Source organism: Triturus cristatus, chromosome 7 (assembly GCF_964204655.1).
Source record: "Triturus cristatus chromosome 7, aTriCri1.1, whole genome shotgun sequence".
In the NCBI taxonomy this organism is placed as follows: domain Eukaryota; kingdom Metazoa; phylum Chordata; class Amphibia; order Caudata; family Salamandridae; genus Triturus; species Triturus cristatus.
The window spans coordinates 644,322,352-644,338,178 of NC_140590.1; the positions used below are offsets into that span (position 1 = coordinate 644,322,352).

The following is a 15,827-nucleotide window of genomic DNA, read 5'->3' on the forward strand; positions in this document are numbered from 1 at the left end:
CAGTATATGGATAAGATAAAAAATTCACCTCCTTTTCCTGTAATTTTGCTTATCGGTGATTTGAATTGTAAAGTTTCAAACGCTAGTCTAAAACTTTTCAGGGATAAAGCTAAGGAGGAAGCACATTGCATCCCCCAGACGCTCTTCCCTGAAAACTTAAAGACAAATAAAAGGGGGAAGATCTTGTTAAAAGAATTAGCGATCGGGGATGGTATTATCTTAAATGGAAGATTTCCATCCGACGTCCCCGCAAATCATACCCACAAATCCCCCTTTGGGTCATCAATTTTGGACTATGCTATCGCCAGCTACAGTCTGTTTCCCCAGATTCTTGACTTAAAGATCACACCCACGACTCTGAGCGACCACAGTATATTGTCACTATCAATTTCGTTAAATTCTATGAATACGGCATCTTGGTCGCTAAATGGCAGGGAGGCTACCTTCCACTCGACATCTGGAAGATGCTTCTGGAATAATGCTGCCATTAATGGGGTGCAGGAGCTACTGACCGATACCCTTAGGGAAATAGAAGAGTGGAACGGAAATGAAATAGTTTGTTTTGAGGAATTCATGGTAAAGATTTTATTGAATGCTAAAAAAACTGTCCCCCCTAAGAAAAAAGGAGAGGTAGTTTCTCTAACTCTCCGTAATCTGAATAGGGAATTAAACAAACTAATCCGTGCACAGTACGTCGAAAGGGTACTGGAACGTGGGAAAGATATCGCTAGGTTAAAAAGAAAGAGAAGCAGACTTAAGCTAAAAGTTAAAAGGGACAGGGAGGATGAAGTATGGATTAAATTAAGGGAATCTGCTGCTTATGGCAACATTAAAGATTTTTGGGCAATAATTGGGAAAGGATGTGGTACTCGCCACTCCCCTACTCCCATAGCTATACCAGAAGATCTATGGTCCTCTCATATCCGAGAATTATATGCAGGGAATGGGACCACAGGTGTGGATAACTTCATGTATGCTGCCCCTGATGACTCGGTCTTCTTTCCCTCTGAGAAGGAAATCGAGTTGGCTATAAAAAATATGCGATCCTCTGGGGCTATGGGACCGGATGAGCTTCCGATGACGGTCCTAAAACAAGACCCTTCAACCTGGAGTAAAATCTTGTACCCCCTGTTTAGGGCATGCCATCTTTCTAAACGTGTCCCTGCATCGTGGAGAGGAAGCATTCTGGTCCCTATCTTCAAAAAGGGAGCAAGGGACAGTCCCAGTAACTATCGCATGATTGCGCTCCTCGACTCCATCGGAAAGGTCTTTGCGAAATGCCTCCTGAGATCTCTTTCTGATTGGGTCGAGGAGCGCAACATCTTGCCGTTGGAACAGACTGGCTTCCGAAGGGAACATGGCACTCTGGACAACCTGACTGCCCTTCAGGTTATTACTGATAAATATGTCCAGGTGAGAGGGGGTGTTGTATACGCCGCCTTCATTGATTTCTCCACAGCGTTCGATAAAGTAGATCGGGGAACGCTGTGGAGAAAATTGGCGAGGATGGGTGTCCCTACTCCCCTGCTGGAATTGGTGCGGGCTCTGCACACTGAGACCTGGTGCAGGGTCTTAATGGGGGGCGAAAGGGGGCTGTCGGCCAAAATACCATCTCAGAATGGCCTTAAACAGGGCTGCTTATTGGCGCCCCTGTTGTTTTCCCTATACACAACTGACCTCCCTGCAGCTGTGTCCCACAGTGAGGGGATCGCACCGTTGATAGGAGGGGTGCCAATAGCCTGTCTGATGTATGCCGATGATGTGTTATTGCTTGACTTAACTCCCGTGGGTCTGGCTAATCGGCTTCAGGCTCTTCAGGACTTTGCTGGGGAGCATCATATGAAGATCAATATTAATAAAAGTAAAGTGATGTGTATTGCTGGTAGGAAGAAATGCCGCTCGACAAATTTTGGTTGGGCTATCGGAGGGCTTAGATTGGAGGTCGTAACTTGTTATACCTTTTTAGGGAAAATATTCTCGGTCAATATGAGCGAGAATTCTCATATAGAGCATTGCTCCCGCAAAGCTCTTGCCCAAGGCAATGGGTTAAAGTCCCTATACCTGGCAACGGGGAAAAGACATTTTTCTAGCCTTCTAGAAGTATTTAGAGCTAAAATCCCCGCAACCATCTTGTATGGTATAGAAATAATTGAGATAAAATACTGGGACTTTTGCCACAAGACTGAGGGAAAACTCCTAAGATCCCTCTCGAATCTTAACAATGCCTGTCCACTGGCTGCTTGCAGGCTGGATTTTGGACTCAGGAGTGCCTGGGTTCAGGGGCTTTGCGCCTTAATAAGATGGGTAGCCAGTTTAGCCAGAGCGAGAGAAGGAACCCTGCGAGTCTTACTTAAAAATGAACTTTTGGGCAATTTTAAGGAGTTCTCTAAACTTGTTAGTAATTTTAGAAGGGCTGTGAAAATCCTTAGACTGGATGAAAGCGCTCTTTTCTCCTATTCTCCCACGCAGTTAAAGCAGGTCCTCAGGGAGGCTTCGTGGGAGTATTGTTTTCTATCTGACAAAAAAACAGTTGGAGATAAAAGGAATGTGGAGCCGCTGATCTCCTCCTATAGGTTGAAACAGCCCCAACCATATGCCCTGTGGAACCTGCCACATGGGATACATAGGTTTTGGTTTTTATTACGTTATGACTTAATCCCTCTTAACGTGTTGCTGTCTAAATGGCATGGCACTTCACCGTTGTGCAATCTATGTAAATTAAATAACCAGGACTGTATGCATGTACTTTTGATTTGTCCTATGTTACGTAGCTTGCGCAAGCGATGGCTTAAAGTAATTTGTCTTCGCCTCAGTATTGTCACTTTACAAGATTTTCTTCATGCACTTTATTGCCCACCAAATGAAATGTTCTGTGCTTATGTTTTTAACTTTTTTAAAGGATTTTTAGCTATTTATTAAACTCTCTGGAAGATTGTGCCGGCCCGGCCTTGTGGGACTGATGGCTTGCAGTGTACCTATTACGGTCCGAATACTATGTTTTTATAATTCTTGTACTTGTGATGATTGTGTTGCTTTGTTTGTACATGTTTATGTGGCCCTCTTTGAGAGCCAAAACATAATAAATAAAATTTGAAATTTGAATTTGATTACCTGTGGTGGTTCCGTGGCAGACGGGCTTTGCCTCCATCGCGGTAGCGGTCTGAATCCCACCACCATCGTAATATGGTAGTGGGAGAATCACGGGCCGCAGGGCCGGCAGACCTCACCGCCGGTCCGGCGGTGGCAGTCCCCCCGCCATCATAATGAGCCTCTTAATTCGCTAATGTCCACATGCTGGCTTTGAATGCTTTAAATAACAGGTATTAACACTCCAGTTCATGTGGCGCTCCATTGACCAACCTCACATGCTTGCAAGGATGAATGTTCGAGTGGCACTGCTAGTTGGCTTAAACCTATGACTTGCATATTGTATTTAGATCGCACAATCAATCACTTAAGTTGTGCTAAGTACACACAACATGCAACCCTAGCAATGGTTTCCTAAATTTTGCAGTAAATCTTAAATGTACCCTTTTTAATACTTCTTGAAACATGTCATATGCCTCCAAATAAACATATGGCATTTTGCAGCATTCCCCACACACATTTCTTCCAACTATGACAGCAGTGCTGAAGTTTGGACGATCTATAAATCCACAGCAGTGCTGAGAATGAAGAATACATGATGACAACGACACTATCAGAATCACATGCGCCTAGTAACAGACCTCTTTTTTCTTCATAAAGAAATAGATCATTACCTGTCTCTCTGCCACAATCGTTTGACTCCTGTAGCCATGAGAAAATCCCCACAACTTGAGTTCTCCAGTTTGAATCTGATAGCCATATTGTTACTCCTCTCAATTTTTCAATCACTAGCAATGCCTTCAATAATATACTTGCCCATTTTCGGACTCTCACTATTCAATCTATAATGCACCCTACTCCTACATAATACAATCCCATCCACTATCTGTTTCCTCAACATTCGGATTTATACCCTCTGCGAGTGGAAGAATTCATGTGCCCCTTAGATCATAGAAATCAACTTAAATATCCTCAGAAGTGCCTATTAATCAACAACATTTGCCTAGTACCAACACCACTTCACACCTCAGAAGGCTGCATCAGTTATGAATTTTTTACCTGCAAATCATTGACTTCAGGTGTGTTAGTCAAATTAATTCAATGAAGCAAACTATGACTACAACACCCAGAATGCTTTGGGCTATCACATCAAAGCCCAAGAGAGGTCAAGGAAAAAGTGTCCACAACGATCTAAAGGGAGGTGGGCACGATATTCATATACAATGTGGATAACACTCTGCTTAAAAATACTTCCCTCTCTCTCTAGGTATCCATCTTCCTCTCACCAGCCATATGCAACCATCGGTCTACTTGGATCTGGCCCTCTCTGCAGGGTCACCCAAGATTTTTCGCCTTCATCTGCCTTTTTTTGCTGCACTCATTTTTGTTGGTTTCTAGAGCTCTGCACACTTTTTCCCTGCTAAACAGTGTTAAAGTTGTTGTGCTCTCCATTGAAAATATAGTAACATTTACCCACACCTGATTTGGACATTTAATTTACTTTTAAGTCCCTATTATATGGTACAGCATGTACCCCGGGGCTATTAATTAAATGCTGCTAGTGGGATGCAGCACTTATTGTGCCATCCAGTAAAGTAGCCTTTTACACATGTCTCTGACTTGCCACTGTAGCCTATAGTGCAGTTTTAAACTGCCATTTCGACCTGGCCAGATAATCCTTTTGCCAGGCCTAAACCTTTTGAAATTAATTAAACTGTGCATCTTATTATGCAACTTCATGCTGCCATGTTTTCTGTAATAGCAGTCTGCACTGAATGGCACAAGTGATTGAACACATGCATTTTATGATGCCTGCACTTATCTGATTATAGCAATTACCCAATTAGCATGTACATCAGTTACCACCAGGTGGTTGACTTCTCTCTATATGTGTTGTCTAATTTCGCTTTGTTTTTCTGCCGTTTTCCCATTTTTCCCTTGTTGCACAGGCAGTGTATTGTTTCAGGCTTGTATTACACCCGTCCCGATGATGATCCGAGTATGTTTTTTAAAGGATTGAAATGTCATCGACTTAGTTAAACAGTCTGCACGTTAATCCAATGTGTTAAAACCAGTGCAGTACCTGTTAAATTGAAAGCTTACCCTTATTAGTCGTATTGGCCATAAGCTACTTTTGTTTTGCCTGAAATGTTTTTGTCCACATGTAATTGTTTTGTGTTTCTGTAGGACGCAGGACTGTGTCCCACTCTATTATTGTGTTCGTGAATTTTTCTGAAATTTTTTGAGACATTAAATGTATTGTCTGGCTGGACATCTTGAATATAGCGCTGATTCTAGTCTATATTTATTACAATTGTATTGTATTCTTTAAGGACCTATGTTTCTGTAACTAATTGATACCCAAGGTCCTTATCTACCTTGCGGGTTCCCTTGTTTTACTTAAAATATTTCCCCCAGTCTAGTGCCTCCAAATAAATATGAATGGTGTTTCTGCTTCTTGGCACTATTTTCACAAAGAACTCAATTCAATACCTCTGGTTCTACTGAATGTATTATTGTCATTGCTGTATAATTTTATTTATTTAAATAAACTCTCTTTCCGAACTGGTTTGGGATTTTCCTGTTGTTGTGTTTTCTCTTTTTTACTGTTTTGGTGCTACATAAATATTTTACACAGTGCCAAACTGATTGCTTTGTGCTACCAGAGTGTTAAGCACAGATTAAGTTAGTGGCTTTTGTGGTTCACCATGACAAGAATTGTGGTTGGTACCTGAAAGGGACGTCCCTCCTTCTCAACCAATAACCCAATTTGTTACAACTCAGGTGAATCTCACACATCTACCAATCCACCATGCTCACCACTCCTGCATCACTGAAAATAATTGGGAGGGCACTAAATATGTTATGCTACAATTATCACTTCTCCTTTTCCGTCTACTGAAGCATGCAAGATGCCATCACCCTCAACGATTATTGGTTTACAACCCTTCTCTCAACTCAGTGATGGAGCCTTTTCTTTATTTCCCTCAACATCACTTTCTCTGCAACATTTCCCACTCATTCAGAAAGATCTAACAACCAACAGGCACTTGATGGGCCTCTGCACCCATCTGCATAACTCAAGCATGGCATAAATAATGTACTTCCCTGCATCCTCTGCGACCATCACTCTACTACAATCTGCTTCCCTCTTGACACATTTACAGCCTCTCACTCTACCAGGAATCTCAGTTCTAAATTTGATTCCAGCTTGACGTTTGTCTCCTTCCCCTCCATCACAACTTCTACCAGGCTCACCAATGCTCCCCTTCCACATGCTCAAATCCCTGATTACCACCCTGGTCGTGAGAAAGCTAGTCTACTGTAAAAGCCTTTTTAAGGGGTCGGACACTGAACTCCTTCCTCCCGCAATAAAACCATCCACTTTGCTACCCACACACACTTCAACATTTCCAGTCACCAGACCACATCTCCCACTCATCTCCCGGCAACCTGGCTGCCAGCCTCACAAAGGGCATTCTTTAAAACCCTCCCCCTTTCCTTCAGGGATGTGCATGGAACCTCACACACTAATCTCTCCCAGAACCCTTCTTGGTGCCTCTTAACTCAAATGATGCACTCCATAAACCTAAAGCACTTTTCCATCCTCTAACCACACTGCATTATATATACGTTTGGGAAACTTGAAGCATTATTGAGTAATCTGAATTATTAGCTCCTCCCACAGCAAATTAGGAACTAAATCCTCTGCTCGTGCATTCGGCTGTAAACTTCAGGACCTGCCTGGCTGATCCGACCCTTCAGTCTCGCTGCCACCTCCCACCTCCCAGCTCTTAGACTACTTCAAACTACATACTGATTTCTATACACCAAGATATATGATGATTATAATTAATGTACCATCATTGCATTGATCACTGACCATCAATCATCTTATCCACCAATTCACGCAACCATACCACCACAGATGGTATATTATGCAGTCTTGATATATATGGGGAATAGCGTATAGGAAATATATCCTTAATTGCAAAAAACAAGCCAATAGAAAATGGCAGAACAGAAGCATCAAGCTCTAAAGGAAAACACTAATCACCCCCACTCCACATCTTTTAATTTCGAACATGTGATGCTCTCAAAATCAGGTGACACGTACGGGTGGATATACTTTTTGAGGTTTTGTGCTACACAAATCTCATCGCACTCTCAAATGCTGCAAGAGTCCTGTGTGCATCATCTAAGATGTGCTCTAGCCCTTATTCAATCAATTTAACTTAATTCGGCCTGGAGCCAGATGTGTCCCCTGTTGAGGGTTAGAGGGGAAACCCGAAGACTGGTCTTGTGTGAAAGCAAGTTGCTGGTTAACTGTGATGAGGCAGTTGTCAAATCGGAGGTTGCTGAGATAAATTGTGCCCCTCCCGCTCCCCCTGGGGGGGTTCCCCTCTTACCGTCCCCCTGTGTCCTGGCCCGATGTATTGGGAAATATGGAGGGGTGGGTGGCTGTTTGTAGAAGTGCGCTAGTGTGGTTACCTGCTGTTTGCTTCTCTTGAATATGACCTTTTATTGTTTATTTAAGATACATTGCACTGTTGATTTGAGGTGATTGGGTAACTATCCCTGTTAATGCCTTGCTGTTACACTGAAGGTGGATAATCCTCTGCGATGCGAACTCCAACTGTATTATTAAATTGTGTCTTGATGTTTCCACGGAGTACAATAAAAACATGCTTAAAAAACAAAAAACTTGATTCGATCATATTAAAATAGACCACAAAAGTGCAGTACAATGATAAGCAACACAGCGCCTGGCTAAGTTTGACTTGCGGGATTCTTATACGTAACTCCTAGAACACTACAACTGTCTTTGGACAGGGTTCGGCTCGCTGAGCCATACAGGACCAGTGCATCCTGCTCTGTGCAGCGGAATAAAATAATAGCTGGGTGCCAGAGCGATACCAATGAGAACATGGCGCCCTCACCTGATGATGCCCATTGATAATACCATTATTTACTGCAGTATTTCAGAATCGGGCACATCCCCCCTCAATGTTACTGCAACGGATGAGGTATAGCGACGATGTTACCGACCTGCGTTCTAATTCCATCCATGGCACTTAACCAAAAAACACTGTCTAATCTTGGGCGAAATATTATCTTCCAGTTTCTCTAACAGCGCATAGGTCAAACACACACGGGTACAGTGTACAGCCCCAATTGCATGATCTAATCACACCTTGGTTTCTAAAAAAGAGCCTCGTTATATTCTACACACCACCAGGCCTATATAGAGGAACTGCTCTCCAGAATCAAGGACAAAACAGAAGCAGTGGATTCTGGGAACACTTCATTCTGGATTCAATGACACCAGCAAACGCTCAGAATAATATAAAATCAGAGTCACTGGAAACGTGATCGCCAAAGACAGATAAGCCTCAATGATGTTCAAAAATCACAGGCACGTTTTGCCCATTTGGCCTTCAGGATACAGGCCTTGAATTCGGATACTTATAAACAAGCAATTGAGTTCATTGGGGGAAAGAGCGAGGAGACAGAGCCGCCCCTGTCCGATTTTGTTTCTTCTTATGCAGCTAAACAATGCATTTCTGGTCGGTTTACATTCACCAAGAGCGCAGTTAACAAGGCCGGAACTCAGTGGGCGGTGGTCGATGGTGGAGCGGGGGTGATTCACATCACGTCGGTACGGGGATTATCAGGAGCATTCGGTAGACGCTTAAAGGAATGACATAGGAAGAAGTGTCCTTACTGCAGAGCATTAATGAACTGCATGGAACGATAGAGAGCTGCCCTATTATATACGGAGCTACTATCTGCATTGGTTAGCATAATGTTCCAGTGTAGCAGCGAGAAAACGGAATGACATACTCTGAACATTCGAAGTGCACCAACGGGGCTTTGGCCGAAAGGCTGCTATTACGGAAGACTTTCAGAGGCTGCCGGAGTGTAGTCACCACTGGTGCAGCAGGTACAGTGGCACCGGGACCAAAGCCCTAAGTGCCCTACTGAACCCCGATAATAATTGCTGTTTTTTACTACTCCGACAGCAAATAAAGGGGCCCGAGGCCGTTTCCTTTAATGCACCAGGGCCCATAGCATCCTTGCTGGGTGGGCGGGACTTAAAACATGGAACGCTCCAGAGCCGCGAGGACGTTATAGCATTGTGTGCTAAAGTTCATTTGAATACATGAATGAAGGCACTTCTCAAGCGCGCGGCTTCGCGAGAGTGTCCTGGCGCTGAGGCAAACGAAGGGAAGGGATACACAGAGTAACTGGGCACATCTCGGGAGCACGGGCACTATTAAAATGTTTTGCTGCCGCTGAGTTGGTTTGCTATTAAAAATTGTCTAATGCAGAGAGCTGCCGTGACAAATGGGCTTCCTTGGGGTGCAAATGAAGCGATAAAGCAATAACTAAACTCCATAACAGTGAAAGTATTGAATAGAAGAGAACTGAATGGAGCAGCGTATAACTGCCCTTACTAGAGAGTTTGTGCACGGGCTGCATGAGAGTATTAAACTCTCCTTCGTACAGAGGTTGGGCGCTGACCTCGAGGCGCATTGTAGAAATGGACCCTGGGCAGCGACATGGAAGGGAGCGAATACCACAGAGCAAAACTGTCTAAAGGGCAGAGATAAAAGTACGGACCGAATGGAGGATTGCAGAATTGTAGCGCGTGCAGAAAGAGAACGTGGCTGGGGGGGGCATAATTCTGAATATTTCTCAGTGCAGATGGGTTTAATTGGCTGACAGAACAGCGCCTCGACATGACTGGGTGCACAGGAGTGCTGTTTAAAAATAGCGCCAATGGCATCGTAATGAAAGAGGCGGCTGGACTTTCCTTAAATAATGATATCACAAGGACTGACTGGAGCTCCGTTGCGTGCCCTTGGTGCCGAGGCAGGGCGTTCAGTAAAAGGTATCCGCACAGCTTTGACTGCTGATGAAGGATGCGGGCTGCCAGGGACAGGGGACCGCTGTCACTAGAGTGTGAAGGTAGAACTGTCCTTTCTTTCACAGGCGTGGGGATAATTGAGATGTGCAGAACTGCCCCTGGAGCAGATAAAAAACGGGATGAAAGGAATAATACAATGTACGGGGGTAATGGAATGTGTAGAATAATCCAATCTGTCCTTGATGCAGACATAGTGCAGGGACAGAACGGGATAATAACTAAATGCAGTTCAGTGTGCGTGGACGAGCAACCCTAGGCAGTGGGCACCCAGAGAGGTTGTTTGAAGAGTGGCAACACAGCGACCCATGCGCGCCTTACCTGGGCAGAGCCTCTTCTGTGCGCCGCACGCCTTCCCCGCAGACTCCTCTCCGTGCTGCCCTCCAGCGCGGGCACTTTGCGCGAGGGCATGCACAGCTGGCTGAGTCCGGATCCGGGAGGGAAGGCGCTCAGTCCGGAGCCCCAGGCAGTCAGAGAGAGATCCAGGACACCGCTGCTGCTTCCACTGCTCTGGCGCGTGCTCTCGGGCTCTCTGAGCGCGCGCCGAGGCGGGCAAGGCGGGTCACGTGCTCTGATGGAAGCGCGAGGCGCCCCCTTGCAAGCCTGCTAGTAGTAGACACCACTGCCCACGAGACAATAATTCGGGCAGTTGAGACCCGATAGTGTGGTGACCCAGACAGGCCACGTGTATGGGGGACAGGAACGCCGCAAACACAGAGACGGTGAGTCGGTGTGCTGGTTAAACCGGAAAGACCCCGAGCGGTCTTCCGGTACTTTTATTTATACCCTCGAGGCGAGCCCGCCTCGAGGGGTGGAGGATGCGTGTATGTGTGTCTACATTGTATGGTAGAGGCCGAGTGGCACTCTACATCCCTCCAACATTTTAGATAGTGTCCTTCATTTCGAAAGTCTCTCTCAAGGCGAGGGGCAAACATAGTCTCGGAGTCTTTGACTTGGAGCTGGGTTATTGCGCAGCCTGGAGCCTATTCCCCTGTGGGACACACCGCTCTCACCCTGGCCCCGGGGGTCATGCTCTTCCGCTCGGGTTTGACTCTCCTGACGGTCAGTCGGGGTCCGACCGGAGGCTCCTGGCGGAGTGCACCCCCATTGCCTCGGGGACGCCCTCTCCGGGGTGTCGGCTCGCTCCGGGAAGTCAAACGGCTCCTCACTCGCGTCTTCACGCGATGGCTCTCCCGCCAGTTCCTCTCCGACTCTCTTGAAGTACGATGCGTTCCTGGTCACCCTCACATCGCCTCTTCCGGCTGTTATCATCGTTCCTTTTGCCGATAGCACCGTCCACACCTCTGGTTCAAAAGGCGTCCTGAACTTCCATCCCGGATGTCGGTCTTTCACTATGACCCTGTCTCCAACCACAATGCGGTGTTCACGGGCTCTCCGGTGTTCACTGGCTTTGTTGTTAGCTCTCTCTCTCCTCTCCTGTACTGCAACATCATCCCGTGCCGGTGGGCTCCAGGATGGATCCGTCGGTATTCCATCTCGTGGTGCCTCTTTAAACAGGAGATGTGCTGGGGCACACTTCGTAGTACAGTGCGGTGTATGCCGATACGCATCAAGGAACTTAGTTAGGGCTGCTTCCGCATCCTGCCCCTGCTCGACGGCAATGCGAAGGGCTCTGTTCAGTGTACGCATCAGTCTCTCAACATCGCCGTTCGCTTGAGGCCACAGAGGAGTGATTCGCCTGTGCCGGATCGCACGTTGTGCCATGTAGTCCCTGAACTCCTGGCCCTGGAAGGGTGGGCCGTTGTCCGACCGGATCATCTCTGGGTTCCCCAGCATGGCGAAGGTCCTCTCCAGAGCCATCCGGATGTGTGGGAACGACGTGGACTCCACCACCTCCACCACTGGGAATTTCGTATACGCGTCCACCATCACCAGCATCTGCCTCCCGTCTGGGAAGCTGCCGAAGTCCACACTCACATGGCACCATGGGCGAGGACACGGTTCCTCCGTGATTACCGGCGTTGCTGGTGAGTCCGCTCCTGTGATCGTACATGCTCTGCATCTTCTTACCAGCTCCTCGACCTTCACGTCCATGGCTGGGAACCAGACCTTGTGTCTCAGGCGGGCCTTGGTCTTCGCCATCCCCTGATGGCCCTCATGCGCCAAGCGCAGACACCTCTCCTGAAGTGCGCAGGGAACAACCAGCAGGTGGCCTCGTAGCACTGTGCCGCATTCTCCCACACTCAGCTCGTGGCGGACTTGCCACATCCGCTGCTGGGCATGTTTCTCCTCCTCCGTGAGCACCTGGTTGCCTTCTAGAAACCTTTTCCAGTTGTGGGACGCTAGGGCTTCCTTGACTTTAGTCAGGGTTCCATCCTGTTCAGTCACCCGGCCAACTTCCTCCAGGGTCATCGCGTCCGGGCAGGCATCTCTGCCGATCATCTTCACGTAGGCGTCGGAGTACCCGACGTCCGCGGGGACACACTCAAGGGGAAGGTCTTCAGGGTGCCGGGACAGGTAGTCAGCCGGATTGTGCGCCCCGGGACGGAAGACCACTGTGAATCGGTATTGCTGCAGTTGTACCGCCCAGCGTTCAATCCGTGGCGGGGCTAACCGTGTGGTGCCTCCAAACAGTGGGACCAGCGGTTTGTGATCCGTGACTACTGTAAAGTCCTGTCCGAACAGATACAAGTGGAAATGCTGGCAGGCCCACTTGATCGCGAGGGCCTCTCTTTCAATCTGGGCGTACCGCGTCTCGGTGTCAGACAGTGCCCGACTGGCATATGCGACCGGCTTCCATGTGCCCTTGTCGTGTTCCTGGAGCAACACCGCTCCGAGGCCCACCGGACTGGCATCCACGACAAGCTCCGTCGGCTTCCCCGGGCGGAAGTACGCCATGACCGTTTTGTCCTGTAGGGCCGCCTTGATCTTCGCAAACGCCGTATTGGCCTCCACGGTCCACCGCCAGGGCTGGTCACTTCTCGTGAGGGCACGGAGGGGTTCTGACAATGCCGCCAGGTTCGGGATGAATCTCCCGCAATAAGTTGCCATGCCAAGAAAACTCCTCACTTCTGTTGGTGATTTGGGTATGCTGGCTGACCTCAGGGCGATCGCTTTCTTGGGGTCTACTTTTAGGCCGTCTCGTGTGAAGGTGTAACCAAAGAAATCGATGGATTCCTGATAAAACACACACTTCTCTTTATGTAGAGTGAGGCCATGATCCCTGAGCCGCTGGAGTGTGGCTCTTAATTGTGCGTGGTGATCCTCAAGGGTGCAGGAGAACACGAGGATGTCGTCACTCAGGTTGATCACCCCGGTTAGACCAGACAGGGTTTCCTTGATGGCATTCTGGAATACCTCTGCGGCCGACGATACCCCGAAGCTGAGGCGCTTGTACCTTCTCAGGCCCACATGCGTCGCAAACGTCGTGATGTATCTGCTGCTCGGTTCCAGCTCCAACTGGTGGTAACCCGCGTTGAGGTCTAGTTTGGAAAACCACCTGGCCCCATTAAGATCAGCAACGACATCATCCATGGTCGGCGTGACATGGCGCTCCCTCTTGACTGCTGCGTTGGGCAGCCGCATGTCGACGCACAGCCTGATTGCCCCGGGCTGCTTCGGTTTGGGGGCGACCACCAACGGGGACACCCAGGGCGTGGGGCCTGAAACCTTCTCGATGACTCCCAGCGCTTCAAGTTTTGCCAGTTCAGCTTCTACTTGTGGCCTCAGGTTGTAGGGTACTCGTCGGTGTCTCAGTGCTACCGGCCTGACCGTGGGGTCTATGTGAAGCTTGAATTGCTTTCCTTTCAGCTTCCCCAGACCTGTGAACAGCTCAGGAAACTCACTTAGAATGTCCTCCGCGTGTGCTTCGTGCACTTCGTTCGTGAAGAACACGAGGCCCAAGTCTTCGGCCGTGTGGCAGCTTAAAAGGGTGCCCCTTTTCCCTTCTGTCACATGAAACCGGGCCATGGTGGTGAGTGACCCACTCGTGACTGGCGCTTCAAACGTGCCCCTCAGGGGAAGGGGGTCGACTCCTCCATATGCGTAGATTCTCGCTCTGGTCGGGAGTAGCGGAGGTCGGTGTTCCAGGGCCTCGAATTGTTGGGAGTCCATGACATTCACTGTCGCTCCGGTGTCTATGAGCGCCTGAAGGGTAGTGTCCATTATTCTGACCGAGCACATGGGAGGCGGCCTCCGCCGGCTCCCGGACTGGCCTACAAACGATACGTAGTAGATCTCGTCGTCATCTTCTTCCAAGTCGAGGTTGGTCTGGTGCGGCGCCTCCTTTTCTGCCTCCTCGGACCCCGCGATCGACAGTTGGCGGACCCTTTGCGTGAAACCTCGCGGCTTCCTTGGGGTAGGCCGTGGCTGGCTACTGCGGCAGACTTTTGCGTAGTGGTTCAATCTCCCACAGCGGGAGCACTCGCGCCCTTTCGCTCCACACGCGGCTGTGGGGAGGTGGTCCTCCCCGCAATTCCCGCAGGGCCCGCCGGGTGGCGGTCGTGTTCTCCCAGGCGCAGGTGTCGGCCTCCTCCGAATAGCATCCACGCGCTCTTCCTTGATCTGGGGGGTTCTGGTGGCGGTCTGCACCGGGGCAGGCTTGTGTAGGGCCGCAGCCATCTCTTCCGCCCTGACGTCTGAAAGTTCGTGCGAGCGGGCGAGCACCAGGATCTGATCGAGCGTGATCCCCGGCTGGCGCAGTATCAGTTTCCGGAGCAGCTTCGACTTGCATCCAAGAATGATTTGGCTCCGTATCTCTTCCCGGTGGTCGGCAAACCCACAGGTGGCTGCCCGTTTCCGCAGGCGTGCGTGGTACATGTCGATGGACTCATCTTCCAATTGTAGTGTCCGTCGAAATTTGAATTTTTCGAAGTCCAGGTTTAGCTGTGGATCGAAATAACCGTTGAGGGCCGCCACCGCGCCGTCGTAGTCATCCGCATTGCCCGTGTTCGGCAGGGTCTCGAAGAGATCATAGATTTCGGACCCCCCATAGAAAATCAACAGGGAGCGCTTAACAGTTCCATCCGTCTCACGGGTCCCCGTGAAGTAGTTGTTCAGTTGACCGACCCATGCCCTCCAACGGGGTGCAGCAGTGGCCGGATCCACCATCTCGCTGAATGGCGGGAGCGGGTTGGTCGTCGCATTGTGACGGGGTGGGTCAACTGCTTGGCGTCCCCCTCCAGCAGGTGCAGCTGCCTGGCCCGGCGCGGCGCCCCTTCCGGCCCCCGGTTGATCGCCCATCGCGAGATGCAGGTACACAGCTTCAGGCCTCCCACGCACGAGCCGGCTGGCGGGTGGGCGAGCGGCAGGGGGCGCTTGGGGCAGGCGTACTCACTCCGACCTCGCAGATGTCAGCTGCGTCCCCCTGCGTCTCTTGAAGGGAGCCAGCGGCACGCCGCGTCCGCAGGGATCACCAGGGCCAGAAATAGGAGTTGCAGCTGCCAAGGCTTGATGAGGGACCGTGGAGAACCCTCTTGCAGCAGCCAATGCTTGTTGCTGGCGGGACGTGTCAGTCCTGGTAATTTATTGCATATTCCAGTGTGGAATTGCCTTCCTCCTCCACCGTTCCCCTTGCACTCGCCAGTGCTTGTTGGGGAGGGAACACCCACCACGCGGCCAGGCCTCAGCCAGTCAGGAGCCCGGGGCGTCACAGCAGGCAGCAGGAGCTCCACGAAGTTCAGCGGGCGGGGCACTTCCCAGGCCTCGCTGATGAAGGCAGAGCCGAGGGAGGTGGGGGAGGGTGATGCGCATTCAGCGCGTCTGTGCAGCGCTTCACCGGCCGGCAGCTCGGGGTTCCTTCGGCCACCACGCTTGCTTCGCGGAGGGCCGGAACAGGCCGGGACAGCAGGCG

At 49.5% G+C, this 15,827-nt stretch overlaps 1 protein-coding gene across 3 annotated transcripts in view; it reads right to left on the reverse strand.

Annotated features, from left to right (window-relative positions):
• The window catches only part of CACNG5 (calcium voltage-gated channel auxiliary subunit gamma 5), a 417,838-nt gene that overhangs the window by 376,889 nt on the left and 25,122 nt on the right, over positions 1-15,827 (reverse strand). For 2 of the 3 annotated variants that reach the window (XM_085614418.1, XM_085614417.1), the window contains exon 1: positions 10,337-10,533. The exons of the other annotated variant lie outside the window; for it this stretch is intronic. In XM_085614418.1, coding sequence (XP_085470544.1) covers positions 10,337-10,426 — 90 coding nt within the window. In that variant the 5' untranslated portion in view covers positions 10,427-10,533. Of the gene's footprint in view, positions 1-10,336; positions 10,534-15,827 lie in introns of those variants that run through there. 3 annotated transcript variants of the gene reach the window in all.